Source organism: Mirounga leonina, unplaced genomic scaffold (genome assembly GCF_011800145.1).
Source record: "Mirounga leonina isolate KUSES-001 unplaced genomic scaffold, KU_Mleo_1.0 Mir_125, whole genome shotgun sequence".
NCBI lineage: Eukaryota > Metazoa > Chordata > Mammalia > Carnivora > Phocidae > Mirounga > Mirounga leonina.
This window is the reverse complement of record NW_023270305.1, coordinates 66224729-66248404: the sequence shown is the minus strand read 5'-3', so window position 1 is coordinate 66248404 and position 23676 is coordinate 66224729. Positions and strand designations below refer to the sequence as shown.

General features: G+C 37.0%; 1 protein-coding gene across 7 annotated transcripts in view; it reads right to left on the bottom strand.

Moving 5' to 3' along the window:
• The window catches only part of SRBD1 (S1 RNA binding domain 1), a 226926-nt gene that overhangs the window by 44632 nt on the left and 158618 nt on the right, over positions 1 to 23676 (bottom strand). For 6 of the 7 annotated variants that reach the window (XR_004678603.1, XM_035001643.1, XM_035001644.1 and 3 more), the window contains exons 17-19: positions 14470 to 14576; positions 13096 to 13272; positions 9402 to 9584 (exon numbers count right to left, since the gene is read on the bottom strand). Coding sequence is in view for 6 of the 7 variants with exons in the window: in XM_035001643.1 (XP_034857534.1) it covers positions 9402 to 9584; positions 13096 to 13272; positions 14470 to 14576 (467 nt within the window). In the remaining variant the exon portion in view is untranslated. The remainder of the gene's footprint in view (positions 1 to 9401; positions 9585 to 13095; positions 13273 to 14469; positions 14577 to 23676) is intronic. The other variant, XM_035001645.1, reaches the window with a different exon arrangement.

Below are 23676 nucleotides of genomic sequence, written 5' to 3'. Positions count from 1 at the left end.
TTTGGGGAATAGTTAATAGTCCAATAAAAACAACATTCACTGAGTATCTCCTCATTACCAGTCACGTTAGAAACATAATCTTGTTGACCTCATAGCAATCTTATGAGGCTGGTATATTATTATTCCCACTTTTTAAGGTATACAGAGTCTCAGATGGGTGAAGTAAATTACCTAAAATAACTCAGCTGGTAAAACCACAATATGAACCAGCTATACGACACTCCAAATCTTGAGCTCTTAACTAGCTCCAAAGCCTGATCTTTTAACTAGGTCACAATTAAAAAGCTAGTTTGGAGCCAGATTTAAATGTAATCATAATGATCTTTCAGATTAAGGATATCATACCCTTAAAGATGGTATGTTAGCACAGAAAAGTAACAAGTCATTTTATGTGTGCTTCCTAAGGACAAAAAAAGAAATGAGTATCTGGAATATGCTAGATTTGACTGTTATTCTCTATCACATGGCTGAAATCAGACTCTGCCTTTCCTCTGGAGAAAACATTACCTCCTCCATTAAAGGAAACTTTGTCTATTATATTAAGGGATCTGTAGGAAATGAATTCTTCACATAGAGTGTGTAGAATTTTATGCTGTTCTGCTGCAGATATATTTCCTGAATATTGCATTAAAAGAATTCCCTTCTGTTTTTCAGAACGAGGGTACGTGCATTTCAAATGAAGCAACTTGATAGTGACTATATTTGGTATCTTCTCATTTTAAGAGAACTGGGTATAGAGCAGGAGTAGTATATTCATCCTAGAGATGTATCCACCTCCGCCAGCAGATATTTTTAAGTAAGAGGGAGAGGGTAAGGAATAATGCAAGGCTTTTAGGAAATGTCGATGAAAAACACATACACAATCCATATTACAGAAGATTTAAATGGAACATGGGATTAAGAAACCTATTGCTACAGATAGATTTTCGTCCAGTAATCCTTTGAAGCCATTCTGTTCTAAATCTCTCTTACTTGTTTCAGGGCCTTCTCACATTTACTTGATTACTGTCTACTTCACTGAAAAATTCAAAGCTACCTTGGGCGCCTGGGTGGCTCAGTTGGTTAAGCGACTGCCTTCGGCTCAGGTCATGATCCCAGGGTCCTGGGATTGAGTCCCACATCGGGCTCCCTGCTCAGTGGGGAGCCTGCTTCTCCCTCTGACCCTCTCCTCTCTCATGCTGTTTCTCTCTCGCTCGCTCTCTAATAAATAAATAAATAAAATCTAAAAAAAAAAAAAAATTCAAAGCTACCTTAAAATCCCCTTCCTTAGATGTCTCCATATCTTTACTCATCCTGCCCCATACTTCCCTACTACTCTTCCATTCCTTGATTCTGTTTCTCTCCCCACCCTCACTCCTCACAGGTTGCTATTAAGGACTCTTGACCTTGGCATTCTTGTGGTCTCTCTATGTCCTAGTTGTCTCACCTCTAAATGTGGTGGTGGGGGGTGGGGAATGACAGCTAAATGAACAAGGTCTTTTAGCTTTATAAAATGTTACGACTGTCTCTACCATGTCTCTTGCTCCTCTCATTTTGGCCACAGATGTATTATTGTTGTGGTCTCCCCATTCTCTGCTCCCTAAAAGCTAAAAGCAGCAACCACCCTTTATCTTACCTCTTCCTGGACTTCCATCACATGGCTCCTTCTTTTCGCTACCAAAGTTCTCAGAAGAACTATCTGTCTCTAATTCTTACTGCTTGGTTTTCCCCAGTCTCTTACACATTGGCTTCTAATCCTGCCACTTTTCTGAAATTACTCTCTCAATTAATGACCCCCCGATTGTCAACACATCCTTAAACCACTTACCCATTCTGCAATATTTGATACCATCAACTTACCTTCCTTCATGACTTTTGTTTTCATATTCTATCTGCTCTGCCTTCTCTCCCTCCTCTGGCCCTCTAAATGTAGATATTCTCCAAGTTTTTTACCTTAACCACCTTCTCCTCTTGTTCTACATGCTTCCTTGCATGAGTGCATCCACTCACATGACTCCTTATCTCTCGCCTCCCACTGATAATTCCAATCCTACACATCAACATGTCTAGTCCAGGCTTTTCTCCTAAGCTCTAGGTCTGCCTTTCCATTTGCCTGCAAGAGATGTTCTCATGAATATTTTAGCAACTCAAACTTAATATATCTAAAACCAAAACTTGTATCCTCCTTTCTCCCTCCCTTTATAACTCCCTCTTCTCCTCCCATTCATCCTTACCAGCCCTGCCCCAAAACAATAAATAAATAAAAAGGCTTGGTCTTCCTCTCTTGTCCCATAAATGAATGGTTAATGGCACTACGGTTTTCCACTAACTGAGGCTAGTATTGAAAGAATTATTCACTCATTCGTTCATTAAACATATACCTTCTGAGTGCCTGCTGTATTCCAGGTACTCTTCTGCAATCTTGGAATACATTCAAAGATCCTTGCTCTCAGGGAGACTGACAGGATACAACCAGCATAATAAATAAGTTGTAAAATATGATAAAGGTGAAAAGTGCTGTGGTAAAAAAAAGAAAGAGCAGAGAGAGTAACGGGGATCAGAATTACCAGGCTTACAGGTAAGGGCATGCAGATTTAAGTAGGGTAGTTGGTGTAGGCCTTGTTGAAAAAGGTGACATGTGAGCAGTCTTGGTGAGATAAAGGAGGTGAAGTAGTTAGCTGTGCAGATATCTGGGGGAAAAGTGTTCCAGGAAGAGGGACCGGACAGCGTAAAGACCCTAATGTGGGAGTAGACTTGGCATGTTCACGGAATAACAAAGAGGCCAGCATGGCTACAGCAGAATGAGCAAGGGAGCTATTATAGGGACTTGGCCTTAATTCTGAGTGTAACTGGAAGAGATAGTAGGATTTTATGCTGAAGAATGACACACCCTGATTTACATGTTAAAATGATCTAGTTGTCTATTGTGCTAAGAACAGACTATCCGGCTGGGCAGTGGTAGAAGCAGGGAGACCTGTTAGACTAATTGCATTAGTTGTGATCCAGGTGGAGATGATGGTGACTGAGACTAAGATGACTGCATGAGTCAGTGAGAAGTGGTCAGACCCTTCTCACCAGGGGCTATATTAAAACGGCAGCCACTACAGTTGGCTAAAGACTGGGTGAAGGGTATAAAAGATAGTAACTGGATATAAATGGCAAAAATAACATGAATACTAGAGGCACTGGAGGATGAAGTGGAAACTCACTGTTAATGGAGGAAATGGGGGAAAAGAAAAGTTGAAGAACTAAACTTTGGTCACTCCTGTGGTGACTTCTTCCCATCTCATGGCTTTAAGGACCTGCATAAGCACAGGACTCTTAAATTTATATCCTTAGTCCAGTCGCTCTTCCACACTCCAGACTCATGCATCCAACTGCCCACCTGATGTCTCAAACCTAACAGGCCTTCAACTCAACTCCAGGTCTCTCCCCTAAACCTTGCTCCGACCATAGTCTTCCTCATCTCAGGTGATGGCAGTTCATCATTACAGTTTCTCAGTTCAAACACTCCAAGTCATCCTTGCCCTTACAAGAAAACCCCATCGGGAAATGACCTCTCTGTCCTGTGAACGACTTTGTGTTTCACAAAGGGCACCAACTATTGATTTCTATTATTTTTTTTTGTGAGTAATAGTTTTAGCCTACTTTGGTAGATTCCTTGAGAGCATGAAGTGCCTCTGTTCATTTTTTATATTCTTCAGGCCCTACCACAGTGTTCTGTACATTCTAAGTAATAAAACCATCAACTATAAAATTCATAGAGTAAAAAACAAAACCATAAAGAATATGAAAGTATGGGAAATACTGAATTGATCTTAGAGATGAGTTATCTTAAGAGAAAGCCAATTTGCATAAAAGCAAAAAAATAGGTGTACTTCATAAAAACTAAACATTCATATTTCAAAAACAAAATAGCATTATAAGGAGATAAAAAAGGTAAACAGATGAGAAAAAATTCCAGCTCATACAACAAAGCACTTTAATATTTAACAGAGAATCTCTACATGTAAATAAAACTGGTAAAATAAAACTTTAAAAAAGTAATAAAAAGGGGCACCTGGGTGGCTCAGTCATTAAGTGGCCGCCTTCGGCTCAGGTCATGATCTCAGGGTCCTGGGATCGAGTCCCACATCGGGCTCCCTGCTCTGCGGGAAGCCTGCTTCTCCCTCTCCCACTCCCCCGCTTGTGTTCCCTCTCTCGCTGTCTCTCTCTCTCTCTGTCAAATAAATAAATAAAATCTTAAAAAAAAAGTAATAGGGCGCCTGGGTGGCTCAATTGGTTAGGCGACTGCCTTCGGCTCAGGTCATGATCCTGGAGTTCCAGGATCGAGTCCCGCATCGGGCTCCTTGCTCAGCAAGGAGTCTGCTTCTCCCTCTGACCCTCTCCCCCTCATGCTCTCTCTCTCTCTCATTCTCTCTCAAATAAATTAAAAAAAAAAATTTTTTTTAAAGTAATAAAAATAATAAAAATAGTTTAAAAAGGTAGACTTTTAAAAGAACCACTAAATGACTAACTCAGGTTAAAAAATACCATGACTTCAATTTTCTAAAATATTATGTGAGAGAGAATACCATATATACAAAAGTAAAAAGACTTAATGGCTTCACAACTTGGTGTATTTCTGGGAGGGGAGCATGAAAGCCACTACATTTCTACCGGTTTTCTGATGTAATCAAAAATGAACTTTACTGCAATGGAACTTACTTTTACAGAACTGAGGTCAAACCAATGATGACCTAATCATAACCTTAGTGAGCTTTTTTTCCCTGGGAAGACACTTGTGTAACACTGTATGAAAGTATGAACTACCTATGTTGAGTGATGTCTATGATGTCTATACTAAGTATGCTTAAAAGCCAGAAAGGACTATCACAGTGCCAAGGTGGATAATGGGGATGGTAAGTTTAATTAGATAAATTGGTAGTTCTGTTGCCAGATTTTAAAGGTTGAGAGTTGGATTTTATGTAAACAAAATTTCCCATGAAACAGTCCATAAGTACCCTCCTTCTGAGAGACAAGTCTGCTCCCAAAGGAAGCATAGAGAAGAGTGAAGTTACTGGTAGGACTTTTATGCTCCCCAGGCAGAAAGTGTAAAAATTGGCAGAAAAGTCCCGCTTAACAGGAAAAATTCAAGATCTCTTAAGCTTCAACACTGCTGGTGGCATTATAAATTAGAATGTTACTTGGCAATGTAGATCAAGAGCCACATAAACTCTCAAACCCTTTGGAAGAGTAATTCCACTTCTAGGAATCCACCATAAGGAACCACTACTAGTACTACTATTAATAAATTAAAGTTCAATCATGTGATGGAATATTACTCAGCTTTTTAAAAGAGATACGCAGAAATAAAAAATGTGTGCTTATGTTAGAGGGCAAGTTGAAAAATTTATGAACTATATTAGAACTATATTATGAAAACAAACAAAAATGTACATTAAAAAAGACATTGAAAAAAAGGCACTGATTTGCATGTAACAAAATGCTAATTTAGTACCCAAAGAGATGTCAGTTTTTGCAAGAAGTGTATAAAATCATGTGTAGCACATATGCATATTCTCAAATAACAAACATTAAAAACATAATTACTATGAGACCATAATTTTTTTTATATTAAAAAAAATAGGACCATGTGCTAAGACTGAGAACAGGACAACGATGCCCACTCTCACTACTCTTCAATACAGTACTAAAGGCCCTAGACATTGCAATGAGCAAGAAAAAGAAATAAAGAGCATGAAAATTAAAAAAGAAGTAAAGCTTTCATCTATTTGCTGATAACTGTTTACACAGGAAAACTTAAAGAATCTACAAACACCTACTAGAACTAGTCAGTGAATTAGTAAGGCTGACGGACACAAGGTTACTATGAAAAAATCAATTGTATTTTTACATATTAGCTATAAATTTAAAAAATTCCATTTATAATAATGTTGAAAAATATAAAATACACTTAATAAGAGACATGCAAGCCCTGTACATGGAAATTTTAAAACACTTCTGAGAGAAAGGAAGGACCAAAATAAGTGAAAAGATAGAAATTCATGGTCAAAAGACTCAATAGCTATTATGAAGACATCCACTGTTCCTACACTCACTTACAGACTCAATGTAATCCCAATCATAACCCCACCAGGTTTTTTGCTTTTTAATGAAAACTGATAAGCTCATTCTAAAATATATAGGAAAATGCAAATCATCTAGAATAGTCAGAGCAATATTTTAAAAAAACAGAGTTGGAGGACTTACACTATCTGCTTCAAAACTTAGCATAAAGCTAAGATAGTATGAAATTGATAAACAGGTTGATGAAACAAAAAGAGACCCAGAAATAGACCCACATTTACACAGTCACTTTATTTTCAACAGTCACCAGAGCAATGGGTAAAAAAAGAAAAGTTGTGTTGTTTTTTTAACATGGTGCCAAAATCAGTAAATGTTCATAATGGAAAAAGAAAATGAACTTTGACCCTTATTTTGAATCATACATGAAATGTAACCTCAGATGTATCACAGACCTAAATGTAAAAGGTGATACTGGGTGCTTGGGTGGCTCAGTCGGTTAAGCGACTGCCTTCGGCTCAGGTCACGATCCCAGAGTCCTGGGATCGAGTCCCGCATTGGGATCCCTGCTCTGCGGGGAGCCTGCTTCTCCCTCTCCCACTCCCCCTGCTTGTGTTCCCTCTCTCGCTGTGTCTCTCTCTGTCAAATAAATAAATAAAATCTTTAAAAAAAAAAAAAAAGCTGATACCATCAAGCTTTTGGAAGAAAACACTGAAAAATATATTTATGATTTGAGGTAGGCAAAAGTTTCTTAGGACAGGGAAAGCAATAACTATAAAAGAGAAATATTGATAGAGTAGACACTGTCAAAATTCAAAACCTCTGCTCATCAAAAGACACCAATAAGAAAATAAAGAAGTAAACAACAACCTGGGACAAATTATTTGTGAAACATATACTGACAAAAAACTAGTACCCAGAATACATTAAAAAAAAAATGCCCACATCCTTAATTAATAAAAATGTAAACAACTCAATCAGAAAATGGCTAAGTGATATGAACAGAGTTCACAAAAGAAGGTATGCTAATGGCCAATAAGCCATGAGAAAGTGCTCAGTGTCACCAGAGAAATGCAAATTAAAGCCACAAAGAGATACTACCACACACACACGAGACTGGCTAAAATTAAAAAGACTAACATCAAATAATGGTGAAGATGTGAAGTAACCAGAACTCATATATTGTTGGTGAAAATGTAAAATGGTACAACCATATTGGAGTAAAGTCTAGAAGTTTCTAAGAAAACTAAAATATTCACCTACCTTATGACCCAGCAAATCCTCTCCTAAGTATTTTTCCAAGAAAAATGAAAGCAAATGTCAACAACAGCAAAAACTGTACAAGAATGTTCATAGCAGCTTTACTCATAAAAGGCAAAAATTGGAAATGTATAAAGGTACTTCAATAAGGAGAATAAATTGTGGTATATTCACAAAATGAAATATTAGCCAATAAAAAAAAAAACAAGCTATTTATACTTGTTACAACATGGATAAAAATCTCTAAACTTTATGCTGAAAGAAGTCTTACACAAGAGTACAACTGTATGTATCATAGCAAGTGCTAGAAGAGGCAAACTATTCTTTGGCAGAACAAATTAAAACATGCAGTTAGCTCCAGGAGGCTGGGGCAGGGATTGTCTAAGATGGGGCATAAGAGAAGGTTTTAGGATGATGGCAAGGGTTTTTTTCGTTTTGTTTTGTTATTTTTAATCTTGAGAGGGGTTTGGGTTAGACTGATATAGGTATTTATTTGCCAAAACTCAGCTAATATACACTTAAAATTTAATTGTATGTGAATTTTACCTCAGAAGAAAAAATACTGTTAAGAATTATAGAATTCCAGTTAATGACAGTATACTGAAGTACTAGCTGAAAGTATACTGACGTCTGCAATTTTCTTTGAAATGCATAAAATAAGATGGACTGATGAACAAACAGATGGATAGATAAGTAGAAAACAAGCATAGTAAAATGTTAATATTAAAATCTAGGTGTGGGTACATAGGAATTCATTGTAAACTTTTTTTCTTCTATTTTTCTATATGTTTAAATTTTTCTATGACAAAATTCTAGGAGAAAAACAGGTACCACTATTTTGATGTTGACAGAGTATTATTTTTTACTTCTTTTTTTTCTATTTCCCAAGTTCTCTATGATGTGCTATAGTCTATAATTTTAAACACTTTTAAAAGAAAGGAGGGGTGCTTGGGTGGCTCAGTCGTTAAGCGTCTGCCTTCGGCCCAGGTCTTGTTCCCACGGTCCTGGGACGGAGCCCCACATCGGGCTCCCTGCTCCGTGGGAAGCCTGCTTCTCCCTCTCCCACTCCCCCTGCTTGTGTTCCTTCTCTCTCTGTGTCTCTCTCTGTCAAATAAATAAAATCTTTTAAAAATAAATAAATACATAAATAAAAATAAAAGAAAGGAAAGGAAACAAGGCATGCCTGGGTGGCTCAGTCAGTTAAGCTTCTGACTCTTGGTTTTGGCTCAGGTCAAGATCTCAGGGTCGTGAAATCGAGCCCCACGTCGGGCTCCGCACCGGGTGTGGAACCTGCTTAAGATTCTCTCTCTCCCTTTCCCCCTGCCCCTACCACCCCCCCACCTCCCGTACTCTCTCTCTCAAATAAATAAATAAAAGGAAACAAATTACATTGATTAAAATAATCAAATAGAAACTTTTTCAAAACAAGCTAAAAATCTCTAGATTCACTGAGAGTTAAAATACTCACTATTTTTAAACCCACTGTCATTTAACTCACTAAAAGTCTTAAAATATTTAGTGATGTAGCAAGACACTGTTTTTTAACTAATTAAGAATTTTTAACTAATTAAATGTGGTATTAAAGTTATTTTTCTTTTAATGCCTTACATTAAACTTTTCCTTGTACTCAAAAAACCTCCCCCATATCATTCTGTGTATGCTCATTAAAAGTACATCATTTCTTAGACTCTAATAACTTAGCAGGGCAATATTTCTTAAGAAATCTGAGAGTTGGCTGTTTACTTTCAAAAGGGCTTTATCTTTAGATAAGCACAAGCTTTAGGCCAGGTGCTAGTCATTTGTGTCTCGTTAATTTCCAAAGCAAACAGAGGAGAGTGCCATGCAATTTCCATTACACACACTTCACCATTAGTACCAGGGTTTATGAGCTTGACACTGCTCCAGGAATAATGGTTTCATTCCTCATTGAAATAAAATGATGTGCCACATAACTCAGCAATGCGGAACTTCTGAAAAATGTTGTCATGTTAAACATGGTCATATTTTTTAAGTCTCCATTGTGCCAAAACAAAGGCCATTTGCTGTAGGGAACTCACTCTGGCCACAGAGCATTCTCACCTGGGCCTCAGACTTACCTCATTGCTATGTCATACGATTCCGGGTGAATACAAGTTTGGTCCAAAGGATTTGGCTTCAGCACAACATTCACTGCAGTTTTGCTCTTCTTCTTGCCCTGCTTCTCATTTGTGACCTCAACACCTGCTGAAGATGTCACAGCAACTCCCTGAACTTGACTGGCAGATTCAGTTTGCTGACTACTGTAACCATTTAAAAAGGCAAGGAGTGGGAGGGGAGGGAAGGTTGGGAAGAAGAGAAGTCTTTAAAATGTGTTTATTCCTCTGCCATGCAAATACACACAAACAGTACCCACATTCTGACCATTCGCCTCATAGAAATTATCACGTATTTATTTAAACACTATTAATAGAGTTTCCTGTTACTTAAAGCCAAAAACAATCTTAACTGATTCAGCCTGTATAATTGGCATTTTACAAGAGAAGACAGAAAAACGAGGGTAAGTAAATTAAATAAAAAGGAGAAGGAGAAAGAGAAGACGAATTCCCAGAACTGAAGAGAATTACAAGTTCTTAAATTAAAAGAACCTACTGAGTACAAAATAGGATGAATGGAAAAAGACTCAGGTTTGACATATTATAGGGCAACTTTAGAATATGATTTAAGAATCAAGAGAGAAATATAAAACAGATTACCTCAGAAGGAACTAGAATCAGACTGGCATCAGATTTCTCATTGATAAACATCAGATGCCAGAACACAGTGAACCATTATCTTAAAAGTTCTGAGAGAAAATGATTTTGAATCTAGAATCATATATCTCACCAAACTAGCACTCAAATAGGAGGGCAAATTAAAGTCATTTTCAGACATGTCAGGACTAAAGTATAACCCATATAATATACCCTCTATGAAAAGAATTTCTTAAGGATATACTCCTGGCAAAAACAACAAGTTCAAGAAAAGTGGTAATGGGGGCTACAAGAAACAGTGATGAGCACAGAGACTATAAAAACTTATTAACTGCTCATGAATTACGGGAATATATATAAAGGGAAGTCTGAAACTAAAATTAAAATCCCAGGTCATCTCCTCATGGGACATACAGTTGAAGAGAAGAAGGCTGGGTAAAGTCCTAAGGTGCTAGTCTTCTCCAGGAGGAGGACAGAGACACCTATTAACTGCAGAAGCCAGTCCAAATGACACTTAAGGATAATCACCAGAAAAAAAGACATACAAGTTGAAATCACTAAGGGGAGATAAAAATGAGGTGGGAAAACTTGTTAGCTGAGAAATGTAACGAACAGCATGAAAGGAAATCAGAAAGCATGATGATGAGAAAATATGTAATAGATATAAGATTAAGTCCAAACATATCAATAAATCTAGTAAATGTGAAGGTATGAATATAAAATTGAACAAAACCATGAAATCTACTGGTCTCTAAGAGTCGTATCAAAAACTAAATGTCATAGAAAGTTTGAAAATAAAAAAAATACCAAGCATACTGAAAAGGCAAATGTAGCAACACTGCTAACAAATAAAATAGATTTCAAAGCAAAAAACACTCAATGAGATAGCAGTAGTCCATTCTGAATAAAGGTATGATCTATCAAGATGTAACAGTCATGAATTTTCAAGCACTTCATTATCAGCTGAAAAAACATACAGCTTTAAAAACAACCCAAATGTTCATCAATACAGCACTGATTACATTAGGTTATGGTCCACCCATAAATTAAATATTATGCAGACATCATATATAATGACATACATCTATATGTAATATGTGGAAAGAAGTCCAAGATATATTACTGAAACAAATAAAGCAAGTTTCAAATAGTTGGACAGCACAATCCCTTCTATCTGCATTTTTAAATAATAAATATACAAGTTGATCTAAGTATAAATTTACTTTCAGAAAGCAATATGTAAGAAACTATTTTGAAGTGAGAGGTTGAGGTGCCCTTTATTTTTCATTGTATTCTTTTTTATACTGTGTGAATTTTCTAACCAAGTGTTCCAAAAACATATAAACTAAGAAACATGGGATTATTTTATCCTCAATTGTTTTTTATTTCCAGCTTCTAGGTTTTGTTGTCTACTTAGAAAAGGCCTTCTACCGCTCCGATGTTCTGCAAAACCTACCCATGTTTTCTTCTGGTACTTTTACAGTTTCACTTCTATATAAGTCTATGATCCATCTGGGTCGTATTTGGGTATAAGATATAAGGTGGAACTAGAGCTTCCCCTATGCATATCAAATTCCTGCCAGTTGTCGCAAGACTGCTTCTTGGACGGTTAATCAATTTTCCCCACTGTTTGAAACTTCTCCTTTATCATAAACTAAATTCTGCCTATGTTTTGGTGAATTTCAGACTCTATTCTCTTCCATTTCTACATTAAAACTAAATGGTTATGTAACTATAATTTTATATTATTATTATTATTATCCAGCAGGGCTGGTTTTCCCTTATTAGTCTTTTACAGAATAAAGATTATTTTTCCATATTACCTCTATTATAATTTTGTCAAAAGAAAAAAATAATATGAATGAAACAGGTAGTCCCAAAGTAGCAAATACATAAAAACTATTCTTTCGGGATGCCTGGGTGGCTCAGGTTAAGCAGCCAACTCTTGAATTTGGCTCAGGTCATGATCGTGGGGTCCTGGGATTGAGCTCCACATCAGGCTCTGCACTCAGTGGGGTGTATGCTTGAGATTCTCTCTCTCCCCTTCTCCCTCTGCCCTTCCCCCCACTCACACTCTCTCTAAAATAAGTAAATAAATCTTAAGAAAAAAAACCACTAGGGGCGCCTGGGTGGCTCAGTTGGTTAAGCGACTGCCTTCCGCTCCGGTCATGATCCTGGAGTCCCTGGATTGAGTCCCGCATCAGGCTCCCTGCTCAGCGGGGAGTCTGCTTCTCCCTCTGACCCTCCCCCCTCTCATGTGCTCGCTCTCTCTCATTCTCTCTCTCTCAAATAAATAAATAAAATCTTTAAAAAAAAAAAAAACCACTATTCTTTCATGATGTTAAATGCTATAAATGCTAGGAAGTTTACCCAATTTCTTTGCTTTTGTGCTACCAGGATTAGCAATTAAGGGCAAGAATTTAGTTCTTAATCTACACAACTGATAATTATTCTTTGGTCAGTTTTCAGGGAGGAGGGAATGGGGAGGCCCAACTACACTTAGGGAAACAGCTGTTAATATAAAGTGGCCATTGTAAAGTCCTCTGTGTCACCTTATCTTGTACAAATCCTTCCCACTTGGGATGCTACAATCACACTGGCCTTAGTTTCATTTCCTGAATACACCACATTTGGTCATGCTTGGGACCCCGCACATGTACTATATGCTCTGCCTAGAATGCTTTCCTTCCGATCCCTGTGTGCCTAGCTCCTTCATTTCATTCAAAATTAGGCTCAAATAACTTTTCAGTGAATAACTCATATAAAGTGTAATAAACTCATACTGTTCCCCAAGATAGTGTCACATCTCTGTTTTAATTTGTGTAATTTACACATCTGAAACTATTTATTTTACTAGTTAAAATTTAACTTCATGAGAGCAGGGAATTTGTTGATTTGTTCATTGCTGGATTCCCAGTGCCTAGCAAAGATTAGGGAGTCAACACATGTTGAAGGAAGGAATGAACATATGGACACCTAGGATTGGGGCCAGTGAGCAAGAGGGGCAATAGTAAAAGAGGAGAGTGGTAACAGAACCCTGAGCAGATACTTTACTAATCACCTGCAAAATGTTCGGATATAATCCTGGTTGATTCTGATGAAGCCAGCACACTGTTGGAAAGATTTTGGACCCAGACCTTTCACTTTCTTTAGCTGCTCTCGATTGACGAAGGGCCCATTTTTCTCTCGCCACTCAATAATACTTTTGGCTCGGTTGGCATTGAGTCCTGCAATATGCCTAGAAAAAATAAACAAAACAAATAATGTGGCAGACACAAGAGTTCTAACAGTATTCCAAAAGGGAGCTAAATAAAAGAGACAAAGGGGGACGGAGTTGTCCAAGAGGAGACAAGGACAAGAGAATGCAGAATAATGATAAAACCAGTAGCTGTCATAAAGATGCTGGTAAACTGGTTCATACTGGTACAAGAAAAAGAACTGCTTCCCACAGTTCTATACCATTCACATTCCTTGTATTTATGAAGCAAATCATAATTCTGCCTATTCCTGTTTAGTTTACAAAGTGAGTTAGCAGCAAAAGTTACAACAGCTACAGTTGCATTGTACTAACCTATTTTTTTAATCAGCCTGTTCTCATTAACATAAAGACTTGAACTACAGAATGTACTTATCCATGAATGTCATGATTAGTGTAAAAATATAAAAACTGTAATACTAGGTAGTTTGCTTGGTGTTAATTAAAAAATTACAATTTAAGAGATTTTTAGTTCTATTATTGAATTCCATACATGAAATTATGGAATGTTTGTAGCTGTGGTAGAAAAGCAACACCTTAACGCGTAAGGGATATTTTCTGCTATACTAGTCTCAAAGCAAAAGAGTCCAGATCTTTTACAGAGGTCCAGAATTTCATGCTGCATCAGCAGATTTGTGTAATCAGTGCAAAACTGTGAACGAAAAAAGCAGCTCTTCTATAACCACAGTAAAACAGGACAGAGTATATAAGATGTGATTATAGTATGATAAGGATTTTGATATGTGACTTGCAGAATCAAGGTAAAAATATGGTAACCATACCTTGAACCCTCAGAATTTATCTTTCGGTTACTGCCACCTTTGACAGATGTATGCACAAGACTGAACTGGTGAAAAATACCTACTCTCATGTGGTGGGAAACAGCTCTTTTCCCCATTAACCTTATTTAAATTCTATTAGCAACACTAATGCACTCAATGGTTACCATATGTTCTTCACTTTAGATTTGCAGTATTAAAAATGATAATGTGAATTGTTACAATTCTTTTCTTAAATGATGTCTTCCCCTCAAACTGATTAGCTCAAGCAATGTATGAACTCATAGATTTTCTATACTTGACAACTTTACACATGTCTCCTTATTTTAGCTAAATTTGAACTGAATAGTCAGTTAAACTTAAGATTCTGTGATCTTCAGCCACAGACCTCTTGTCTCACCTTAACAAAACTTCTGAACAGATGTTAATATCCACTCCCACAAAGCTGACACATTCTTCTACAACACTGTCCAGTGTTGCCTTAAGTAAAGTCTGAGATACATCGTGCTAAAAAGACAAAGATCAAATGTCAACCCAAAGTGAAGGACATGCAGTTTTTGGACAATTTCATTACATACCTATATTACTGGTAGCTGGCTGAGACACAGCATAGTAAATTTTTTCATTTTTCTTAAACATATGGTTAGTATGTAATTGAGCTGAACTTAAGGAATCTGTTTTCTTACTCTCTAAATCACTCATACACCTAACTTCAATATAATAGCACCGGTAATTTTTGCTTTCCCAGAATTCTACCAGAGCAGTGGTTCTCAAACCTTAGTTTGCCCTCAAAATCACCTGAACAGCTTGTTAAAACACAGGCTGCCAGGCCCCCTATCCAGAGTTTCTGACTCAGTAGGTTTAGGTGGGGGGCCTGAGAATTTGCATTCTAAGAAGCTCTTGGGTGATGCTGTTGCTGCTGGTCCCAGGAGCACACTTTGAGACATACTAGTCTCCATCATTCACACAGTACCTGGCAGTGTTATCTTCACTTACATGTGTATATTATCCCTTAGTTCTTCTTAAGAGAAGAGAGAGTAAATTATAGTAGGATAGTGTATACACTAATATACAATAAGTCTGACAGCAAATTAAAGTCTCATGTTTCATCACATTAAAGATACTATTGCTGGGCGCCTGGGTGGCTCAGTTGGTTAAGCGACTGCCTTCGGCTCAGGTCATGATCCTGGAGTTCCGGGATCGAGTCCCGCATCGGGCTCCCTGCTCGGCAGGGAGTCTGCTTCTCCCTCTGACCCTCCCCCCTCTCATGTGCTCTCTCTCTCTCATTCTCTCTGTCTCAAATAAATAAATAAAAATCTTAAAAAAAAAAAGATACTATTGCTTATAAGATGCACTGTTATTTTATTTACCACTAAGAAAGAAAATACACTGCCTATTAAATCATGACACAATGCTTTATTACTTGAAATTTTTATTTTTTGAATTGAAAGAATTCTTTTAGACTTATTTAGAAAGTTCTTAAATCATCTATCATGCATAGATAAAAAGGAAAATATAAGCAATCTAAACTGGTTAAGGTATTCCTAAAATTTCTTCACATTCAGCATTCAAATCTTCTGGTCTAAGTTTTTTACTCAGAGTCTTAGATGTCCAAGTTTTTCCATTTAGTAATGTCTTTTACTCTCTTAAGATCCTAGGTAATGTAGCATTTCCTGAAAGAGTAATATTCTCTAGTCTCTGAGATTTTCTTTAAAGCTTCCGATGCTCATTCTGTAAGCTTTGATAGTGGTTCTATCTTAATCTTAATGGAAAGTATCAACAGAAGAGACTCTGGACAACAACAAAACTATTCTTTCCTTAAAGGTCCTTACATGTTTTACTGTTCAACAGTTTGCTGACTGAAATAGTGAAGGGTTTGCTGTTCAGTCATAACTCCAAGATTAACAATCGAGGACACACAGAAACTACACCATGATTTGCCATGAGGCCAACAGCAACTGTAAGACACGATTAATTGTTCAGAAGCATCCTGATTTCAGAAATGTGAAAATGTAAGAAAATGTGCAGCTTAGAATTTATAAAAGACAGTATTTGAAAGTAAATATTTGTTGGCTAACTGATGAGTACCTCATAATATACTTGATGTTATTCTTAATTCTAAAATTAAAGATCCTCTAGTTGTTCCCACACGTGAAACTGTGGGTCAGCATCCTTCTCCATGTGTTTCAAGAAAACAACGTTAATTTTGATAACCTTAAACTCCCAGGAAGACCATACAGTTAATAGAGTCCCTAGGTATTGTGACTATGTTATTATCTTTTAATAAGAGTAGAAGTTTTGTTCTGAAAGACTGAAGGGTGCAGGAGTACTTTTGTATTTCAGAGATAACCTCGTTGGTTATCTAGGCCACAGCTAAAAACCACAGACATAATTTTAAAAATCCTAATAAGCAAACATAATCATGAAAAGGATCATAAAGAAAAACCTAAAACCTTGCTGAGAACCTGATTACTTTTTCTTAAAAAGATTTTATTATTGCGGGGCGGGGAGAGAAACCCAAGCAGACTCCACACTGAGCATGGAGCCTGACATGGAGTCCGATCTCACAACCCTGAGATGAGACCTGATCCAAAACCAAGAGTCGGTCGCTCAACCAACTGTGCCACCCAGGTGCCCCGAGAGCCTGATTTCTTTTGAGCCACAACATTTAAGAAGCTGGATAGTCTTTTCTTGGTCTAAGTAGATGAGAAGCAGCAAAATGAAAGGGGGCTTTTAAAAATGAGAGGGTAGGAGATGATGGACAACATAGTGGCAAGCACAATGATATCAACAAGAAAAATATCTGAGAAAGAGACAAAACTATGAACAAATAGGAAAAACTAAAAGTAATAGTTGGGAGCCATTAGAATAAAGGCAAACAACTCCACATATGTCAAATCACACCAGACGCTTGGGATAGCTAAGTAAGTAGTAAGCAGTCCCTGTAGCTGGACAGTCTTGGTTGCCTATCCTACCTCTAACCTCCAACCCTCTTTTCCTCCTTCCAAACAGAAGCCCGGCTGTGTTTCATGCATCTACTCTACCTCTAGAAGGCCATATGATTTGGAGAGGCTGGCCCCCACTCCAGCAGATGATAACAGTAAAATCAGTGGTTTTCAAACTGAGGGTTCTGACCAATTAGAGGGTCATGAAGTTAATTTGGTGGCTTGCCACCAGCATAAAAAAGTCAAGAAAGAAAAAGACCATATCAAGTGTGTTGCACATTTTCTCAACATGGAATGAACAGTGCAATAAATAATGCAGCCAATTGAGAATATCATGTGAGAGGAATACATAAATTGGCCAGGAACATGTGTTTTGTTCATGGAAATCTCATTGGATCTTCTGATAAATGATGGTCATGATTGATGGAGAGGTTAAAGAGTAACTCTACAGATTTATGAAGCAAAGTATCAAAAAAAAGCATGAGAAGTTTATCATTGATGGCAAAGCTCTGATTCTTACAACCAAGTTTAGTTACAAACTTTCAGTGTCTTTTTCAGAAAGGATGTTACTGATTATAACACTTTTCAAATTATAAGCAGTTGTAACATTTTAACTGAGTTAGCACAAGTTGACCTTAAGAATCATTATAAACTTCAGGGCGCCTGGGTGGCTCAGTCGGTTGAGTGTCTGACTCTTGATTTTGACTCAGGTCATGATCTCAGGATCAAGAGATCAAGCCCCACATGAGGCTCCGTGCTTAGCGAGGAGTCTGCTTTAGATTCTCTCTCTCCCTTTGTCCCTTCCACCCTGCACTCTCTCTCTCTCAAATAAATAAATAAATAAATCTTTTTAAAAAAAGAATCATTGTAAACTTCGAAGAAAAAGAAAGAATAATGAAGCAAGCTCATTACCAGATTTGGAAGTGTTAACAGTGACAAAAAGGACAGAAAGTACTAACTCTATTCAATCTGACTTGAGGCACATTTTAAATAGAAAAAAATAACTGTAAGACTTTAAAATAAACTTAATTTAAAAACGATTTACAAATACACAATACAATAAAAATATATGACCTCAGATATACCACTGATAGTAATGTTCTTGTAAATGACAGTATAAAACCTGCAAAATTAAAAACCAAACAAAAACACTTGGAACATCCTCCCAAAATGGCTAAAATGCAAAAGATGGAAAATACCAAGTATTGGTAAGGATGTGCAGCAGCTGGAATGCTCAAAATATCAGCGTGATAAATGTATTTTAGGTCAGATATGCAAGGAAAGGGAAGGCAGTTTTAGGACATATTTATTTTGTGTAGTTTAAATATAACATCACATAAAACTCATCATATGTATTTATACAATGTAAAAATGCATTCTTGTTCAATATAAACTGCAAAGGAGTAAAAAATGGACAAATTCCTAGAAAGAGAGTAATTGCCAAAAATGGGCTCAAGAAGAAATAAAATCTGAACAGACTTACAACAAGAGATTCAATCAGTAACCAAAAATCTCCCAACAAAGAGTCTAGGACCAGAGAGCTTGATGAATTCTACCAAGCATTTAAAAAGAATTAACACTAATCCTTCTCAAACTCTTTCAGAAGATAGAAGAGAAGGGAACCCTTCCGACCTAGTTCTTTGAGGCCAACATTACCCTGAAGTAAAAGCCAAACAAAGATAACATCAGGAAAGAAAATTATAGACAAATACTCCTTGTGAAGATAGGTACAAATATCCTCAACAAAATACTAGCAAACAAAAATCCAACAGTACATTAGAAGAATATGATGCATTCAGTACATGTGAACTCAAGAACCGCATGCATATTTTTTTTTCAGGTAAAAAACACCTTCTTTTGGAATTTTTAAACTTAAAATTTTGAAGTAATCTCAAATTCAGAAAAAAGCTTGCAAGGAATTTTCTTGGCTTTCCTTCAGATAAATACTTCAGTGTATATTTCCAAATAACAAAGACATTGTCTTACATACCACTGTAGAATAATCAAAACTTTTGTAGCAAAGTTATCATCAATGTAATATTATCTACTGTGGAGCCCATACTCAAATTTCATCAATTGTCCCAATTCTACTTTACAGCATTTTTCCTCCCCATCCAAAATTCAACCCAGGATCACACACTACATTTTATTTGTCTTATCTTTCTATATTCTGTGCTGGCCAGCTTCCAGGATGGTTCCCAATGATCCCAACCCCTGGTATGCCGGCACTGTATATCCCATCTCCTTGAGTATAAAATTTACTCAGGAGTCTTGTCTGTATGAATTATTACTAAGATTATTTTACCACTCACAGTGACCTATTAATGTAAAAAAGTATTTTCAATTTTGACTCAATCAGAATTTAAAAGAATAGGCTCAATAGTGTATCATATATGCTCATAGTCTTCATGTATTCTAGACTGGAACAAATTCATGAACCTTGTAACTATACATTGAATTAGATCTAATTTTTTTTTGTATTTGAGGGTTAAAAACATTTAATTATAAATAAAATCATATTTAACTTTATCATGTATATGGGTATTATTTTGAGAAGCTTTTATTTTGAATTATGTTTAATTATGAAAGACATATACATATACACAAATATATGGGTGATGGGTATCTTAGTCATGGTATAAAGTGTATTTCCTACTGTGTATCATGATCAGAAAGTATGAAAAATAATGGTCTAAGCCAATCATGGTGGTCCCATTCCATTTATTCAATGATGGCAAATGAAATACGAGGATAAACCCGCTAGGGGCTTTTGAAAAAGCCTTCCTTACTGAGAGGTTAAAAGAGTAACTTAAATATAGACCCTTATGAAGAGCTGGATCTTTTCTTGTTTTCATTCAAATATGACAGTTGGAGCCAGGGTAAGCACTGTATCAGTGACTAGGCCTGGCTTGAGGATAAAGCTGACTCACTGAGGATGGCAGGTGGCACATAAGGCCACAGTTTAGTTCTACATGATACTCTTGAGATTTTCTATTAGCCAGTGCTGAACTCTCCCCTCCTCTGACCTTCCTGTCATGAAATGTCCTTATTTTTCAATAAAGAATCATACATTTACTTATTGTTCAAGCCACTTGGAGTTGGGATCTCTGATGTTTTTCTAACTGCAGCAGTTATTTTCTCAAGGGACTCAAGGTCTAGTGGGAAGACTGAGATAATAAAAACAACTAACAACAGCCTTACTACCAAAACCCCTTGAGATTGTACTGTCAGGCTTTGTTATAAGGCTTTATAATATTATCTAATTTAATCCTTACAATAATTGTACAAGATGTATATATAATACAATGTAGCGTCTTCACATGTAAGAATTTATTCTAATGGAATAGAAAGATATGTGCAAAGGTATGACATATGTGTGTGCCTGTGCGCAATCTAAAAATATACCCTGAGGGGACTGATACAAATAAATATGAAACTGTCACCAATGTGAACTATTATTATGAAGTCATTAAAACGTATATGTATAAGTTAGAACAGCTATTTTACCAAAATGCCCTGCAAGATAAAAGGTCCCAGATAACTTATAGAGTTCAAATATTTTTTAATTCTTCTAGCAGGTAGACTTATGTAAGAAAAAATTCTTTTTTTTTTAATTTTTTAAGTTTTTTTTAAAGATTTTATTTATTTATTTGACAAAGAGATAGAGAGCGAGCACAAGTAGGCAGAGCAGCAGGCTCCCCGCTGAGCAGGGAGCCTGACACGGGACTCAATCCCAGGACCCTGGGATCGTGACCTAAGCCGAAGGCAGACACCTAACCGACTGAGCTACCCAGGTGCCCCAAATTCTTTTTTTTTTTAAGAATTTATTTATTTGAGAGAGAGAGAGAGCATAAGTAGGCAGAGCGGCAGGCAGAGGGAGAGGGAGAAGCGGGCTCCCTGCACCAGGCTTATCTCTGGACCCTGTAATCATGACCTGAGCCGAAGGCAGACGCTTAACCGACTGAGCCACTCAGGCTTCCCTGTAAGAAAAATTTCTGCAAGAACTGCTGTGATCTATAATTCTGAATTTTGACTACATTCTTCCCCAACTTTTTGCTTAGGAAAGTACTAAAGGGTTAACACCATTTTCTAAAAGTACAAATCACCTATGTTTAGGGGAGGAAATAATGAACAAATCTCCATATTGTCCCCATTATAATGTCTTTGGCATTAAAGAAGACTCATTGATTTTTGTCATTTTGAAAACATTTTCTAAGCAACTATCATGTACCAGGCACTAGGCTAGCTGGGTTGGGTGTTGAGAGAACGGGAAAAAGCATACGAAGTCCATGTCTTTAAGAAGCCCAGTTTCATCTGCTGAAAGCTGAGATAACATGCACCACCTTCCTGGCAGTCATGAGTAGAAGAGGCAAGAGGACCCCAGGACTGACTGTGCTAATTGTCAAGGACTTGATGCCAGAAAAATGGATTGCTCCATTTTTTAAAAAGTTATCTAAGTCTGAATTTTTGGACAAGTTATTTGAATTATATAAAGTCTTTTTCAAATTCAAAGAAATATTGTTTGGGCCATTACATTCTTACCTAAAATTTATGAGATTTTTAAAAAGGAATATAAGCACTCATTCATGCTAGTCAGCTTTTTTGAGGTCAGAATCCACATTTTTATTATTACTCTACCACAAACTTCTGAAGAATTGCTGATTCAAACTGCTCTCCTTTTTTTTTTGTCCCAAAGCACTAAAATTATCTCAACTATTTTTAAAAAGTCCTTCCAGATGAAACCTTGTCTGTGGACTAAAGCTTCTACAGCAATGAAACTGCACATTGCATATTCCATACTAAACTTTAAATTTATTCCCGAGTGGTTTCTCCATGAAGTATTCTTGAGTATTTTCTTTAGAAATTATTATTCACTCATGGCTCTTCCTATCCTTTACTACTGTGAAAATACAAAATGCAGTTAGAAATTAAAAATGCAAAAAAGCTTTATAGAGAAAATCTAGTCAACTTCAAATAATGCAAGTTGATTTCCTTATCTTGCATCTACTTTTCTTTGACATGTGACAGTTTGTCATCTAAGGGAGTGTGTGTTAGATGACCTATGAAAGACAGAACAGATAGAAGAATGGAAACATTTCAGAAAACAGAGTATGTGCTTAAGAGTAGCTCCTCCTCTACTTCTTCAAATCCAGTATGCAATATACTCCCTTTAAAGACTAAGACAGTGTTTAGCACCATAGAAATACTGTATTCAATCTTCTAAAAACCTATGTGTTCTAGCTCTACTAGATCACAAATATTTATATGTAATGAGACAAATACTCTTGATAAAAGGCTTTAAAATATTTCTTCATAAACACATTCTTTTAAAAACAAATATTTTTAACACTAGCAGAACATTTTTATTTTTTTAAATGAATAAATTATACAGTGCACTTTCATTGTGCTTATGGGGCTCTGGGAATTAAGATGGCAAAGGGCATTAGTCTTTCAGCACTGGAGGGATTTTTCCAGATCTGGAAACATAAAGTATGGCCAGTGGTCATAAGAGGGGGAAAAACAACACAGGAAGAGATTCTCCTTGTAAATTCTCCTCCTTTAATAAATCACATGGAAGGTATGCTGAAGACTCCTTTAGTGCTAACTCCGTATTTAGGCACCCAGTTGGCATTAACTTACACTATTTAATGTAAACCAATTTATTCAAGCCAACTTGATGGAAAGATCCCTGGAACAACGCCTGTCTTCTTTGTTCTGCACAAAACAAATGGAAACTAGTTTTTAAAACCCAACCTTCTACCCTGACTCTGGAGCTAGAGTAGCCCCCATTCCTAAGGCATGGATCTTCTGGGGATCTCAAAAGAGTGCCTGCAGTTATTCAATGGGGTCTTCCCACTCTGGATGGCCAGAACTCCTGTTTCCAGGGCACTGTATAATCTCTGGAATCTCCATTCAGCTCACAAAGCTCCAGCAGCTTTTCTGGCCTTATGGAGTCTTTGCTTATATATGCACCTTAATATCTGGTCAAAGACATTTTGAAAAACAAACAAACAAACAAGACTTCTCCTTTTAGCTGTAATTGAGTAATTGGTACCAGAATATTTTCCCCACCATAAACATCTCTAAAGCTGGGCATAATATATTTGGCAACTAATTTTAGATGGTAGACAATAGGCAGGGCAGGATTATGATTCTAGAGAGAGGGGAATTAAGTGAGATAAGTCCCACAATTGCCTACAGTCTGTCTGAAGACACTCTGTAGACTGTGGCATAGGGAGGTGGCCAGCAGAGCACATCCATCTCACTGAGCTGGGAAAGCAAAGATCAGAGTTTGCAACAGCTGAAGTAACTGGAATTTTAAGAGTGGGATACCAGAGAGAATGGAGCTTCGAAAAACAGAACTACAGAAATTTGTATGAAACTCTGAAAGTATTTATCTAAAGACTAAGCTGCATATACCCAGGGCACCAGGACAAGACTCTACAAGACCCGGCAGAAAAGAGCTGCCTGGGAGTTTGGGGGCTATACAGAGATTCCTGAAAATGTGTAGAGCTGGGAGACATAGAATGTCCCTCCCAGCCTCAGTGGGGAGACCTCACTGAATACCCAGATACTCCACTGATACCTCAGAAAGGACAGGCCTTAGAAGTGGGGCTATTTTAGTCTTAGAGTAGGGGCAACTCTACACCCATTCTAACCAA